Source organism: Anolis sagrei, chromosome 2, assembly GCF_037176765.1.
Source record: "Anolis sagrei isolate rAnoSag1 chromosome 2, rAnoSag1.mat, whole genome shotgun sequence".
NCBI classification, from domain to species: domain Eukaryota; kingdom Metazoa; phylum Chordata; class Lepidosauria; order Squamata; family Dactyloidae; genus Anolis; species Anolis sagrei.
The window spans coordinates 45,553,587-45,570,636 of NC_090022.1; the positions used below are offsets into that span (position 1 = coordinate 45,553,587).

General features: G+C 42.6%; 1 protein-coding gene across 1 annotated transcript in view; it reads left to right on the forward strand.

The window, feature by feature from the left end:
* The window catches only part of LRRN1 (leucine rich repeat neuronal 1), a 36,262-nt gene extending 31,462 nt beyond the window's left edge, over nt 1-4,800 (forward strand). The window contains exon 2 of the mRNA XM_060766309.2: nt 1,705-4,800. Within this exon, the coding sequence (XP_060622292.2) occupies nt 1,925-4,075 (2,151 nt within the window). The 5' untranslated portion in view covers nt 1,705-1,924 and the 3' untranslated portion in view covers nt 4,076-4,800. The remainder of the gene's footprint in view (nt 1-1,704) is intronic.
* The last annotated feature ends 12,250 nt before the right edge of the window (nt 4,801-17,050 follow it).

The following is a 17,050-nucleotide window of genomic DNA, read 5'->3' on the forward strand; positions in this document are numbered from 1 at the left end:
AACAATTTTGACCCTATTACCACAATCCTAACTTGTTCCCAAACTACTTTACTAGCTGCATGGGGAGAAATGTGCATACAATGCTTAACATCAGCTATTCTGTATAGTAAAACTAGAAATGTACAATGGCATGATATGTAGCATACAATTAATGGGATTTAAATCTTAACAAAGAAATAGATTTGAAGTTGCAGCTGATCCTGAATTTTGCTGTGTTTGTATGTTTTCCTATAAGCTCTGTATAAGATAAGTAAGCCCCATAAACAGATGTAGCCAGAGTAGTTTTAAGCGTATAATTTCGAATAATCAATCTCCTTTCTGCACAAAGGTTATATTGTGCCTTGGGATTTTCATAAGGCGACTATTAATTCCTGAAATCAATTATAGTAAAGTAATGGTATATTTGAGAAAGAAATACTTTGTGGCTTAACAGGGTTGCTGATAGTGATTGAGAGCTCAAACCATACGAATGCTTCCCGTTCGTGAAACATTTTCATAAAAGCTTTCCTTGATCTATAATTTAGCCACGTGTTTTTAAGAGTGATTATTGTCCGTTCACATCTGCAGGCTTGACTTTTACAGGTTTGATTATTCAAGGATTTAAATGTTCTCCCAAAAGATCACTTGGCCCTCCAGTGCAACTTTCTGAATCACTCTGGAGGACTTAGAGATTCTTAGAGAGGACATTTCTCTGGCAATCTCTAGATCCTCCAGTGGGATTTTGTGGTCATCTTCCAAAGTATGTTCACTGTAGAATTCTGTTGGAGGGCCTAGAAATTGATAGAGACCTCTTTTTCTGCCAAAAAAGCATTTTTATTCACAGTTTTTCACTTTTTCCCAGTAAACGTTGAGGGCTGTCTGTAGTGTTCTAACTTGATTTATTATATGATATAGATAAAAGATCCTTACTGGCACATACAGATCAAAAAGTAAGTAATCCATACATTGATATCTAAAAGAGATTTTTTTTGCATACATTAGAACCTCTTTGACCACATCAAATAGAAAGTGAGCTGGGATTTCATAACATGATCACATTTTCCATTGTATGTAAGGAACTACTGTAAATACCCTATTAAACTTGCTGGATTTTTTACATTGTATTAACTGTATTTCTTTGTAGGGAAATAGATAGGTTATCTGGTTATCTGTTGGCCACCTAGAAACATGTTAGATAATACCTTTAAACATGTGGAGATGTGTCACATACTGTATGGTTATTGTATTAAATTGTACTCTGATCCAGACTGTGGACCACTAAGATGTCGACTGCTTATTTTACAGTACTATTTTTCCAATATTATCCTAATGTAAATGGCATGGGACTGGAAAAAAATCTTTTTTTTTCAATGTCTTTGTTTTAGGCCTGTTCCTGGGGTTATTTGGGGCACTGATTAAAAAATTGCGTAGGCTAGACCACATCAGCTCTAGTTTCTTAGATATTGCTATCATAGTTTTCTATGGGCGAGCAGATGGAACTGGTAGATGACATATGTTCTCTATCTCAAAAGCTAGAGCTGATAGAGGAAGCCCTATGCCTTTTTTGGAATCAGTAGGTGAAATATACTCAGACACAAGTCTAACATTTGAGGTACCAAAATGTGTGTTGGCCAATATAACAAATAGCATCAAGATGTGGAAATTAGAAGGTTTAAATTGAAAAAAAAGATATGAGATTAATTTAATTTCTCTCTTTCTTTTCAGACATATCAACACAAATTAATGAAGATTGCTTGCACAGAGTAAAAAGCATCAGTTTGTCAAAAAAAAAAGAAGAACTTTTGAACTATTTCAAAAAACATCATAAGAGTATCTCCCATTCTCTGGATGTCTGAACATTTAAAACATATTCTGTTCAGTAACTACAAATTTGACCTGCTTTTATTTGGAAGTGATTAATTAGCACAGCCTGCAGCAAACCAATATGGCTCCTGTGGATTTTCCTTTATTGATTTGCCATTTGATGCTGGGATTACTCATAATTCCATTTGCTGCATCTTCCATACAGAGTAATGAATGTCCACAATTGTGTGTTTGTGAGATAAGACCATGGTTTACACCTCAGTCAACCTATAGGGAAGCTACAACCGTTGACTGCAATGATCTTCGTTTAACAAAAATCCCTAGTAACCTTTCCAGCGATACCCAGGTACTTCTCTTACAAAGCAACAACATTGCCAAAACCACAGATGAGCTCCAACAGCTTTTCAATTTGACAGAATTGGATTTTTCACAAAATAATTTCACAAGTATAAAAGATGTGGGGCTGTCAAATCTTACTCAGCTGACTACTTTACACCTAGAGGAGAATCAGATTACAGAGATGACAGATTACTGTTTACAGGACTTGTGCAATCTTCAGGAGCTTTATATAAACCATAACCAAATCAGCACCATTTCTGCAAATGCATTCTCGGGCCTAAAGAATCTTTTAAGACTTCATCTTAATTCTAACAAATTGAAAGTTATTGATAGTAATTGGTTTGATTCAACCCCCAATTTGGAAATTCTGATGATTGGTGAAAATCCTGTGATTGGAATATTAGATATGAACTTTAAGCCACTATCAAATTTAAGGAGTTTGGTCCTGGCTGGGATGTACCTGACTGACATTCCTGGAAATGCGCTGGTAGGCTTGGATAGTCTGGAAAGCCTATCATTTTATGACAATAGGTTGGCTAAAGTTCCTCAACTTGCACTGGAAAAGGTCCCAAATCTAAAATTTTTGGATCTTAACAAGAACCCAATCCATAAAATCCAAGAAGGAGACTTCAAAAACATGCTTCGTTTGAAAGAACTTGGAATCAACAATATGGGAGAGCTGGTCTCTGTAGACAGGTATGCACTTGACAATCTTCCTGAGCTTACCAAGCTTGAAGCAACAAATAACCCAAAGTTATCTTACATTCATCGCTTAGCTTTTCGGAATGTTCCTGCTCTGGAAAGCCTGATGCTGAACAATAATGCCTTGAATGCAGTCTACCAAAAAACAGTGGAATCTCTTCCGAATTTGCGTGAAATCAGCATTCACAGTAATCCCCTCAGGTGTGACTGTGTCATCCACTGGATAAATTCAAACAAGACCAATATCCGTTTCATGGAACCTCTCTCGATGTTCTGTGCTATGCCACCAGAATACAGAGGGCAGCAAGTCAAGGAAGTATTGATACAGGATTCTAGTGATCAATGTCTTCCAATGATTTCACATGATACCTTTCCTAATCATTTGAATTTGGACATTGGCATGACTGTCTTCCTGGATTGTCGGGCCATGGCAGAGCCAGAACCTGAGATCTACTGGGTAACTCCACTTGGGAATAAAATAACTGCTGAAACCCTTTCAGATAAATACAAACTTAGCAGCGAAGGGACTCTGGAAATATCAAATATTCAGACTGAGGATTCAGGAAGGTACACCTGTGTAGCACAAAATATAGAGGGTGCTGATACAAGAGTAGCTACAATACGAGTGAATGGGACACTCCTGGATGGCACTCAAGTGCTGAAAATATATGTCAAGCAAGCAGAATCTCATTCAATCTTAGTTTCTTGGAAGGTTAATTCTAATGTTATGACGTCCAACTTAAAGTGGTCATCTGCTACAATGAAAATTGACAACCCTCACATTACTTATACTGCTAGGGTTCCAGTTGATGTGCATGAATACAACCTCACGCATTTGCAGCCTTCTACAGATTATGAAGTTTGTCTCACTGTATCTAACATTCATCAGCAAACTCAGAAGTCCTGTGTTAATGTTACAACAAAAAATGCAGCATTTGCCCTGGACATTACTGACCAGGAAACAAGTACAGCTCTGGCTGCAGTCATGGGATCAATGTTTGCAGTTATTAGCCTTGCCTCGGTTTCTGTCTATGTTGCTAAAAGATTTAAGAGGAAAAACTATCACCATTCATTGAAAAAGTATATGCAAAAGACCTCATCTATTCCCCTGAATGAACTCTATCCTCCACTTATTAACCTCTGGGAAGGTGACAGTGAAAAAGAGAAGGAGGGCTCTGCAGAAACCAAGCCAACTCAAGTGGACACATCCAGAAGCTATTACATGTGGTAACTCAGATGATATTTTGCTTCTGGTAGTAAGGAGCACAAAGACTTTTTTGCTTTATTCTGCAAAAGTGAAAAGTTTGAAGACTTTTGTAATTTTTGACTTTGCTAGTTTTGTGGCAGAGTGGTGAGGACAGGTGGATATTTCAATTTTTTTTAGTATAGCGTATCGCAATTGTTTTGACACACACAAATGGCAGCTTCACCTAGCTTCCAATTATTTTTAGTTGTGCTTAATTTAACAATGCTGTTCTAACTATGAAAAAATAAGGAAAGGCTGGGATTGCCCTTCGATTTACAAGTCGCATGATCCCTTTCTTCTGAAGCCATCAACAGAAAGTACAGTGTCCTGCAAAATCTAACTATACCAACTTGAAAATACATTAAACCAGCTTTGTCATAATCTAGTCGAAGGACTCCTGAACTTGAGATAAGATGACGAGATTTTGAACAATGTTAGTTGGCTGTACTGTAATGTTGTATCAACTGATTGAATGTTTGTTTTTTGACTATGAACAATTTTCTTTCTTTTTTAATAGTTGAAGAGACTTAGGTAAAGCTAACAAAGCAATTAAAGTATGTACATCTTTTTCAATGTAACAATCTAAATGTCAGTTGCTCTTTTATTATATTTAGTAGAAACTTTTAAAGAAAACCTAGATTTTTTTCTGTAATCCACCAACACTTGGCATAGAATGAAGACAGAAATATAATAAATTATAGTTTTTGTTCTATTTGGGTCTTTTTAAAGAAGTGTCAAAAATAAGTCCAAAATACAATATTGTGGGTCAAATTAGATTTCCCCCCTAAAATATATGTGTTATAAAAACTGTGTTGTGAAAACAGAGAACATGTCTATATTCTTAAAATGGTAAGTGAAAATTCATTAGAATGAGGTAAAGAAGTAATAGAAATCTATGTCAGATGAACAAAATATGATACGTTACACTTACAGCATTATAGGGTTTACTTCTATGGTTTATGAACTAAACAGCACATGGAAAATGTACCAAATGTTATTGAGATCCCTAAAGATGAAAGTGTGTTCAGTAAAAATGGCTTCAGTTTGCAACCTTAAAAACATGTTAAGGAATCAACCCAATAAAACTTCATTCATAATAGGCAGGTTTAGGATTGCTCTGCACTTACACATTTATATAACAAAATAAATAGTGCTTGTTTCTACTATCGTACAATTATTTCATGGCACAAGTTGTATCTTGTTTTAAACATGTCATAATTCTATATAAATGTGCTACATTTTTTAAAAAGCCTTAGTTAGAGTCTTGCAAGCTTCTACCCCTGAAAGAGTTGTTGCCCCTGATGTGCCTGGAGATTTTGCGTACAACAGAAAGTGTTGTACTGAAGAGTTTTCAAATTCCAGTACTTCTTATGAGATCTGATATCTTTCCATATGTTATTTCACTTATGTAGCAGAGGGCAAGTGAATGTAGCTTACTAAGAGGCAGTTGTCATCTTCTAATGAGGCATGCTGGACTGATGATTCACGGACAATGAATGTAGTTTTTCACTGGGAGCTTTTTAATATAAACCCAAGGGTTATGTATGAGATTTCATCTCTTTCAAACTCTTTCTTCGGTAGTTAGGACAGTAAGTCATGCACACAAAGCTTTATTATGAGACTATTCCCATACATCTCCACACCTGCTTTAAATGCTTTAATTTGTGGCATGGTGGTCCTTTAGAAGGAAGGCTTCTGCTAACCCAGCTGAATTAAGACACATTTGCTATTAGGCAGGGGGCACTGAGTCATTCTTTTCATTGGTACATGCAATGGGTCAAAAGAGAGCACTTTGTCTATTTATAAAAATATCTATGAGCTGAACTGTGGCCTAAAAACTTTTCACATAAATGAGTCTGCTGTGCTTGCTGTGAAGGGGCAATAAAGATCTCCAGCCTGCTCCCAGGACTCCTTGTGAGTAGCCAGCAGCCCAGGCCTCCTCCAGTGGGGTGTGACTCAGCAATCTGCAAGGAGGCCTCTACATCTATAAAGCTCTACATCTGCGGCCGCCATCTTGCGTCTCGCTTTTCCATTGCCGCCGCCGTCCCTTCACCGCTGCCGCTGCGACCGGACCACCGCTGGGGCCAGGGCCGAGCCAGGGCGTCCCGCTTCTCCATCGCCGCCGCCATCCCCTCACCGCCGCCGGTACAACCGGACCACTGCTGGGCCACGGAGAGCGTCGTGGCCGCTGAGGCCGCCATCTTGGCGCCCCGCCTTCACCATCGCTGCCGCTGCTGCGACCGGTCCACCGCTGGGGCCGTTGGGCCAAGCCAGGGCACGGAGAACGCCGCGGCTGTTGCGGCCGCCATCTTGGCGCCTCGCCTCACCATCGCCGCCTTTCCATCGCTACCGCTGCAGCTGCTGGGCCGCCGCTGGGCCATCGCTGCCGCCTTCCATCGCGGCCACCACCATTTGGCCCGCCGCCTTGTCATCGCTGCTAGATTTCACCTTTGCCACCACTGCTGGATCTTCTAGAGTTTCATCTTTTCAGCGTTGACTAATATTGTGTAGAACCTTTGTATGTGCCTTAATATTGTGTAGACCTCTTGTGCTGGCCTCAGTAGTGTGTAGACCTTTGGTGCTAGCCTTAATAGACCTTTAAGCCAGCCCCTATATTGATACATACTGAATGAGAGTTTGATTGACCATCTGTGCTGCCCACCGCTGAGTTGTCACCTCCGGAAGCCCCATCCGCTTGTATACCAACCGTCTAAAGATTCCACCGGGGATCATATCAATAGTTAACTAATTTGCCATCACTTTCATCCCCATTGGAGGGTAATATATACTACCAACTTAGTATATTCCTGGTTGTCATTTGTACCAATATGGTGAGAACATAATAGAGCACTTTAGGCGCCTGCCGCCTGCTGCTAGATTGCACCAGCACTTTCGCCCCTTCCCCATCCCTCCGTGCCGCACTTTAATTATTGTCGAATAGAGCACTTTAGACCTAGCACTTTATGATTGTGCCCGATAGCACGTAGTGTCTGCTGTTGATTAAATACTACTATAGACAGGGCTGCATTTAAAAACTTGCACTTTAAGATCTAGCCCATTGGTGTGGCTGGAACACCACCACCATCTGTATTGCTGCTATCCATGTGGTTCCCCATCCCCATTTATGTACTGTCCCTGTTACTTCTGTGTAGCGGAGGGGGCAAAAAAGGAGGTGGGTTGGAGCCTGCGAACGAAAATGGGATAGGGAGGGAGGGGGAGGGGGAGAGAGGATGTTGGCAAGAACCAAAAAATCTAACAACGAGCAAAGTAGAAAGCAATTTCTTGACTATGGATGGCGGCATGGAGGGGGGGAGGTCTTCCACTAGCCGAGGGGCCCCCATAGAGGTCGTGGTGGGAAGGAGGAGATGCGGAAAAAGGAGACCTCAAATTCGGCCTAATTCGGAACGCTTATCCATATTAACAACCCCCAATCGGTCTCCTAAGGTAAATTGGTGTAACCAGGTGAGCGGACCCTCCGGCTTGAAGGTGGTGTTGTTGAACGCCAGATCTGTCAACGGAAAAACGACCTGGATCCAGGATTTAATCCTGGAGGAGCGGGCAGATCTGGCGTGCATCACGGAGACCTGGTTGGATGAAGCTGGGGGCGTAAATCTCTCCCAGCTTTGCCCTCCAGGTTTCTCCGTGCAACACCAACCAAGAGCCGGAGGACGGGGAGGCGGGGTCGCAGTGGTCTATAGAGATTCCATCCATCTGACCAGGAGCCCCATCCCGCAGACCACAAATTTTGAATGCGTCCACCTGAGGGTGGGTGACCGGGACAGAATAGGGATTCTGCTAGTGTACCGTCCACCTCGCTGCACTACAGTCTCCCTACCTGAGCTAGCGGGGGTGGTCTCGAGCCTGGCGGTGGAGTCCCAACAGCTCCTTGTGCTGGGGGACTTCAACATCCATGCCGAGGCAACCCTCACAGGAGCGGCTCAGGACTTCATGTCCGCCATGGCAACCATGGGGCTGTCCCAACGGATAACTGGCCCCACCCACTGTGCTGGACACACATTGGACTTGGTCTTCTGCCAGGGATGGGAGCAGGGTGGCGGTGTGGAGGAGCTGTCTATCTCTCCGTTGCCATGGACCGACCACTTCTTGATCAGATTTAGGCTCACTGCGCCCCCTAACCTCTGCAGAGGTGGAGGACCCATTAAGAAGGTCCGCCCCAGGAGGCTTATGGATCCGAATGGATTCCTGACGGCTCTTGGGGATTTTCCCGCCACCTCGGTAGGTGACCATGTCGAGGCCTTGGTCGCTCTCTGGAATGGGGAGATGACCAGGGCAATTGACAGGATCGCTCCGGAACGTCCCCTCTCGAGTAACCGAGCTAAACCAGCCCCTTGGTTCACTGAGGAGCTGGCAGCGATGAAGCGAAGGAAGAGGGTACTAGAGAGCGTGTGGCGCTCGGACCCAAGCGAGCCAAATCGAACACGGTTTGTGTCCTTTCTGAGGGCATATGCCGCGGCAATAAAAGCCGCAAAGAAAACTTTCTTTGCGGCTACTATTGCGTCTGCAAAGAACCGTCCGGCGGAGTTGTTTCGGATTGTCAGAGGTCTTTTAACTCCCCCTACCTCAGGTGGGAGCCCTGACAATTCGGTCACGCGCTGTGAAGCATTTGCTCGGTTCTTTGCAGACAAAGTCGCTTTGATCCGCTCTGAGCTGGACGCCACATTAAGTGCAGTCTCTGTGGATGTGACACAAGCACCTGCTTGTCCTATTTTGTTGGATTCTTTTCAGTTTGTGAAGCCCGAGGATGTGGACAAGATACTTGGAGGAATGAGGCCCACCACGTCCATCCTAGACCCCTGCCCATCCTGGCTTCTGAAGGAGGCCAGAGGGGGATTGGCCGAGTGGGTAACGGTGGTGGTGAATGCCTCCCTTCGGGAAGGCAAGATTCCAGCGAGCCTAAAACAGGCTATTATAAAGCCGCTGTTGAAGAAGCCATCACTGGACCCCACCAAATTCGAAAACTTTCGGCCTGTTTCCAATCTTCCCTACTTGGGCAAAGTCATGGAAAGCGTGGTGGCCTCACAACTCCAGGTATTCTTGAGAGACACGGATTATCTGGATCCGGCACAGTCTGGTTTCAGACCGGGACATGGTACCGAGACGGTCTTGGTCGCCTTAGTCGATGATCTGCGCCGGGAGCTAGACAGGGGGAGTGTGTCCCTGTTGGTGCTCCTGGACCTCTCAGCGGCCTTCGATACCGTCGACCACGGTATTCTTCTGGGGCGCCTTGCAGAGATGGGTCTCGGGGGCACTGCTTTGCAGTGGCTCCGGTCATTTCTGGAGGGCCGTACCCAGAAGGTGTTATTGGGGGACTCCTGTTCAACACCACAGCCTTTGACCTGTGGGGTTCCTCAGGGCTCCATCCTGTCCCCCATGCTGTTTAACATCTACATGAAGCCGCTGGGTGAGATCATCCGGAGTTTCGGGGTGCGGTGTCATCTGTACGCAGATGATGTCCAACTCTGTCACTCCTTCCCACCTGCTACTAAGGAGGCCGTCGAAGTCCTGAACCGGTGCCTGGCCGCTGTAATGGTCTGGATGAGGGCGAACAAACTGAAATTAAATCCAGACAAGACAGAGGTACTCCTGGTCAGTCGCAAGGCCGAACAGGGTATAGGGTTACAGCCTGTGCTGGACGGGGTCGCACTCCCCTTGAAGGCTCAGGTTCGCAGCTTGGGTGTGACCCTGGACTCGTCGCTGAGCCTGGATCCCCAGGTTTCAGCGGTGACCAGGGGAGCATTTGCACAGCTCAGGCTCGTGCGCCAGCTGCGCCCGTATCTTGGGAAGTCTGACTTGGCCACGGTGGTACACGCTTTGGTCACATCCCGCCTCGACTACTGCAACGCTCTCTACGTGGGGCTGCCCTTGAAAACGGCCCGGAAGCTCCAGCTAGTCCAGCGCGCGGCAGCCATGTTGTTAACAGGCGCAGGGCATAGGGAGCACACAACGCCCCTGCTGTCCCAGCTCCACTGGCTGCCGATTTGCTACCGGGCCCAATTTAAGGTGCTGGTACTATCCTACAAAGCCCTAAACGGTTCCGGCCCAAAATACCTTGCAGACCGCATCTTGGCCTACGAGCCCACGAGGACCTTGAGATCATCCGGGGAGGCCCTTCTCTCGATCCCGTCTGCCTCACAGGCACGCCTGGCGGGGACGAGAGAGCGGGCCTTCTCGGTGGTGGCCCCCCGGCTGTGGAACGCCCTCCCTGCTGAAGTTAGACAGGCGCCCTCCCTTATGGCCTTTCGTAAGAGCCTGAAAACATGGCTCTTCGAGTTGGCCTTTAACTGAGTGCTATATCTTGGCAATGATGACCGGAATGGACCACGACTATGAGACTGACTATGACCCATGATATGACGAAGCGGATTTTTAGTATAAGTATATGTCAAGTAGTAGTAGCATGTTATGTATTGTTATGATTACTGTAAATTGTCTTTTCTATGTTGTTGTTCACCGCCACGAGTCGCCCCCTGGGCTGAGAGTGGCGGTAAATAAGTGCAAGTAATAAATAAATAAATAAATAATAAATAAATGCTGCATACATCGATTTAGAGTTGAAAATAACCATATTTTAAAAGCAGAAATGCAAAATCAATTACATTTAAAACTATTTTAAAAAGTAAGACATTTGAAAGATGTTAAATGTTATTAGTTACAATCCTTCTAACTGTGCCTTTTACACTTATGTCTTGATTTAAGCTCAGGGAAATTGCTCAAGCTGCCTTCATATGACTCCATCATTCTTCAATGTTCAAATCAATTTTCAGTTTTAACATACTGTACTCTATTGTCCAGAACGACCGAGTGCATACACTCTTTCATAGCACATCAGCTATATTCTTTTGTATGGAATTCAAAAGTTTCTCCAAGTCATGCTCAGAACCTTACATAGTCCTGTAACCTTCTCTTGCCAGTTGTGTTGTACTCATTAGAATGCTGTGCTCTCAACTAGATCAGAGGGACTTCTTTAAGTATAAAAAGCTTAGATGTAAAACTAGTAATCAAAATTCCCACCCACCAGTTAATTTGACTGTGAACCTGACCAGGAAACTGTCTTCAATGCATGTTATATTCCAGGGTCAGGGAATCTGGATGGCCTTCCAGATGATGCTTGAATCCACCTTCCATCAACCCTTTCCATTATCACTGGCTATGAGCCATTCTGGAAAGGGTTGACGAAAGATGGAATCGGGCATCATCTGCAAGGCTCTCAGATCCCCAGACCCTGACATGGAGCATGCAAATGAATACTTCTGAAAGGGAAAAGGCACATGAGCAATAGCAATTTTTTTTACCACTGAAAAAGTCTCCCAGTGGTGGCTGCCCAGTTTCTTCATTGTCTTCTGTGCTGGGTCATGGCACTTCACTCCTAGGAACTTATCACATGAGGAAATACTCAGTTTATGAGACTGTTTGAGAATGATTTCGAAAACATGACATTTGCCCTATCCTGTCAGTATTCTGTCAGAATTCGTCTGCAAAGTGCCTCAGAAACGGATTAATGCAGACAGAATTCTAATCATGCTTTTTGAAATACTATGTATTCTTCCATTGCTGAAGCACTGTTTTTGTGTGTGATAGGAAAATCTGTATGCATCCCATCAACAATGATACTTTTTAAAAGATCATGTGATCTAGGGGGTGTTTTGAATGGATTGGGAGGAGCCAGCCTTCCATGGTGTGATGAGTCAAGTGCAGTATTTTCAAATCATAACAATCAGGTGTGATGAGGAGAGTATGCATTCCGTCTCAATATATTAGGCACCTAGTCCTAAAAAAATATGGGACGCATAGTGATATAAATGGATTATATCCCAATGTGATAAAATCCTTAGCTGTGTAAGCCCAGACCTGACTTTGGAAAAGAGGTGGACTAGTGGATTGAAGACAACTCTTTCAGTTACATGTTGAAATGAAGTTCTCTTTTTAGAGCAAAAAAAAGTAATGTCACTGATGTACAATGAAACAAAAATTTCCTGTAACTACTCTTGATTATAGCAAACAGAGTAAAGACAGAAGAACTTTACTAAAACAGACCAAAGGGCCATTTAATCACATGATGATTTACAATTTAGCATTAATATTAAAGGAACCTCATTGTTTAAATCTCTTCACTGACAGAACTGTTCATTTATGCTAACTATACATTCTCTGCAAATTTTCAAGTTCCAAATAAAAGAAAAACATGTAGCAGTTGCTCTCTTCATGTTTACTGGTTCTTCCAGAGAACTCAAAAGAATCAATAAAGCAGAGCTTCCCTTTGTGAGAGCCATATTTGTTCTTTTACAACAGGACCTGGTCAGTATTCGTGGTAATTTTAAGAATGTTTTCCAGTAAGTTACCTGGAACAGACATTGTGAAAACCAGTGTGTAGTATCTTGGATCTCTTTTTTAAAACTGGGTTCTCTTAGGTTCTTTGCTAAAAATCTTGGCTACATCTTGACTAATGCCAGCAATTTCACATTTGAATTATTTAAGGACTCCCTGATTTATACAAACTTTCTGAACCTGGGCCCATTTCCCAGCTTGCAAATGAGACATTAAAATCTACTAGATGCAAACTGTAAAACAAAATTAAAATTAAAAAATTAGAATCAGATTAAAATATCCATTAAAACACATACACAAACACAACAACATTGAGTGCATTGTGTAAGACAGGCCTTATACAGTCAGCAACTGCCTTCATTTGGTGAGATATTAACTACTAATCCATGCAGTCAGTTCCTGTTTAGTTTTTGTAATACATAAGAAAGGACAAGGATATGCAATGTCCACTTTAGTAATATTATTTTGATATTATTCCAGTTTAAATTTCCATGATTGTGTGCCATGTAATTCTGGGATTGGCTGTTTAGGGAGGGTATTTATAATTCTCAGACATAGTGCTCCAGTGCCTCACTGAATTGCAGGCTGTGTCAATTAAATGGTAATAGTTCTCTAGTGTGAATGAGAGTCTGGTAATTTGGCTTTTTGGTTGTCAATGAGGTCTATGATTTTGATGTTGTTGGCTTCTATTGTTCAGACTCCTTTCTGAAAATGATTGGTTTAGCGACAGTGAAGACAGATGCAAACAATTCATTCACCTGTGATCTTTACTAGCTGGCCTCCTGTTCCTAATGTAATTAAAGAATATTTCATTTTCAACCCATAGCTTTTCCTTACATATATCTAAACTCCATTCTCTTTTTGTTTCCCTTTTTTAAAAAAATCATTGACTGTTAGGAGTTGAGCTAGCTGGTTCCAAAAATGTGATAATTAGTTTAAATGTATGAGTCCTCTATTATGCAACCAGAAAAGATCCCAAAACAATTTACAACATTGCAACATGCAGTGGATAACGATGTGTGTATTAAGAAGTCTAAAAATTACATAGAAATGTATTTTAACTCAGAGAGACACTCTTAACAGTGGTCCTTATCCTTTGATCATCCAGATATTTGGGGTGTCATCCTCCAGAAATCTCAGCCAGTTTGGCCAATGCTTAGGAGCTCTGGGAGTTGAAAACCAAGACATCTGGGGAACCACTGATACGATGTCAATGTTATCACAAGCCAGTGATAGATCAAGAAATAGTAATTGGGACAGACTCCCATGTCTTCCCAAAAAAAAGGTGATTGCAGTGATTAATGTGGTTGAGAACCATGCTTGTAATGAATCTAAGGAGTCTTTACATGGACCAAATAAACCTTGGAACTACTGCAAGTAGTTCACGTGATGTATGGCTGGTTTTGCAGAAAAAGCACTGCTTCCAGCAGTTAATACAGCACAAGGAGAAATTATTTATTTATTTATTTATTTATTTGCAGAATTTATATTCTGCCCTTCTCACCCCGCAGGGGACTCAGGGCAGATTACAATGTACACACACGGCAAACATTCAATGCCATAGACACACAACATATATAGACAGACACACAGAGGCTACTTAGCATTCCAGCTTTTTTATGAGGGAATTCTGGCCACCAGGGGAGCTATCGCCTCACCATCCACTTCTGACACTGATGACATACTTCCTCATTCTTTGCATGCTTGCTGGAGATTTTTATGGCATCAGAAATCAGTTAAATTAGCCTTCCCACATAAGCGGTATCTAAATTTTCTACTTGACAGGCACAACTGTCTTTCGGGCTGCAAAGGCCGACAGCAAGCTACACAAATTGGTCGGAAGCTCACTCCAACTTGGGCTGGGTTCGAACTCATGACCTTCGGTCAGTAGTGATCTTAATGCAGCTGACTCCCAGCCGATTGCTCAGGGCTTCAAAAAAACTCAGGACTGACAGTGATTTTAAGGTGTGGATAGCTAGATTAGACTCTATCCATGGCAATCCGGTAGCCACGTGTCAAAAAGATCCAGTGTTTTATTGTTAGGTAGGTACAGTTTCCTGGCAGAGCCTTCCTTGCAATGTTGCTTCTGATGAGTTATATGACTGGGAACCCTGTTGTGACCTCACCAGAAGCAACATCACCAACAAGGCTCTGCCAGGGAGTAGGCATGTAGCCGGGGGGGGGGGGGGGGCTCGGGGGGCTTCAGCCCCCCCCCCCCGAAATTCTCATGGTGGTTCGCGAAAAGGCCTTACTGGTGCATTATTTAAACTGTTATGTTTATTAATATCATGATTTGATCACCATTCTCAATATATCCCATATGTATGGGGGTATTGGGGTAATGATACAAAAGGTTTGCTAGGCTAGACCCTCTTTCACTCAGACTCAGCCCCCCCCCCCGAAACTCAGCCCCCCCAAAAAACCCCCTGAAATTTTTTTAGCCCCCCCCCCCCCCCCCGAAACGAAATCCTGGCTATGGGCCTGCCAGGGAGCTGCTTTTGGCCAGCTGCCAAGCTAGCTGCCTGGACTCCAAAAAGGGCTTAGCTACACTCTTGTGCTGTATCTGAAACACTGCAGAGCAGATTGCTCCCGAGTATTTCAGCTGGTATAGGTGCAGCCTTGTTTAGAATGAGCACTGGAGTGAAGAAAGGTAATACACACTGTGGTAGAACAATGCATGTAATTCAATGTTATATTGTGCTCTCTACCAGGAAAAGGTTTACCGTTAAATGCCTAGTAATGATGACATTATAACATTGAGAGCTTCAATAGCTTGTTTCGTTGACTGCTGCAGGCAGAAGCAAGAAAACAAAAGTAAGAACCATTTATGCTTTGTTTCCAGACTGTCATTTTATCCTTTAACTCATGAAATAGTTTATTTTACAGAGGCTCTGTTTTTAGTGATACTAACCTTCCTGCTCTCATATTCTTTAAGGAAACCTGCACCTTCCCCCAGCAGGATTTAGTCAGCAGTTCTGCAAGACAGCATGTGGTACAGAAAGTTAATGACTTATTTATATTTTGTTTTAGATTGTTTCCCCTTCTAATCCTTCAGCAACTTCCTCCTTTATATTGCAAGGGCTCTCCCTTGGAGACCATGACCACTGATGATTATGTCAGTATGATTCAAATCAAGCATAAGCAACACAGCAAGTGGAATTTTAATTTTAACCTTCACCATAATCTGTCTTGCCACGAGCGTTTTTTCAACATGGACTAAATGAAAGGTATCTCCCTGAATACCACTTTAGCACAATGTAATTTGATGCACCAAATGAGATTAGGCCCAATGTAATTTTGTTCATTTATCCTGAAGCTAATTTTAAAAAACCTTCTGTAAAATAAACTTTAAAGCATAAGTGTTGGAAGTGGCCATCGATTGCTGAACAGCAAATGAGTTGTGGAGGTAACTTTTCAAGCTCAGAACTAATTTACACACAGTAAGCTTTATAGCCCTTATCTGGATATTGTATATTTATATTTATTTATTTTGGACATTTGTATCCCATCCTATTGACCTCTGCAGTGGGACTCAGGGCAGCTAACAGCCAGCACACCATGGTGCCCACAACCAAAAGCATAAATGTGAAATTTAAATAAAAACAATATAAAAACAGTATAAAAACATTCAGTCAAACAGTTGCCAATTTAAGTCATTGTCCTAAAAGTAGTCCGTCAAATCCATTAAAACCATTGCTTTGCCAGCAGGTCAGCCTAGCATGCAAAGGCCGGATCCCATAGCCAGGATTTCACTTGTTTCCGAAAGATCAGGAGGAATGGAGCAGATCTAATTTCGCTTGAGAGGGAGTTCCATAGCTGAGAGGCCACCACAGAAAAGGCCCTGTTGCTTGTCCCCACCAAAAGCAATTGCGATGATGGGGGGGGGGGGACAACGAGCAGTGCCTCCCAGATGATCTTAGGGTTCTAGGTGGATTGTAGCAGGAGACACATTCAAACAAGGAAACAAGTGATTTTATAATTTTCTGGCCTATCCTACATGTCACTACAAAACTGCTTCTCTGTACAGTTAGCCAAGTTATAGGGTTTGGAGTTTTTTATGGAATTACAAGCTTGGTAGATGACGAGAGTGCTCTGGATGTAGCAAACCTTGATTTCAATTAGGCTTTCAACCAGGTCCCCCATGAAAGTCTCACAAATAAACTAGTTAAATGTAAAATAAACCAGGGTTTCAAAACTTTTTCCACTCATCACCCTTTCTGCTCGAGAACATTTTATGTTAATCCAGGTATATGGGCTTATGAAATAGGAATGAACATCAAACATTTACTAAAAAATAAACCAGCATTTGCAAAATTTGCTAAGCAGACTGATTTTCCATTTTGGAAGTACAGCTGAAGCATATTCTGCAGAACCCACTGTAAACACTGCATGTTGTTGCTAATATTTGTGTAAATGTCAGAAACGGACACTAGATGGCATTCAAAAACCCTTTACTGTTGTCATATTCTACAACCCCAACAGTAAGTTAAGGGACCTCATTTGGGGTGGGGACTCCTAGTTTCAAAAATAGTGAACTAGACAATGCTACTGTTAGATGGATTGGGAATTGTTTAACTGGCTGAACCTGAAGGGTGCTTAACAATAATTCCTCCT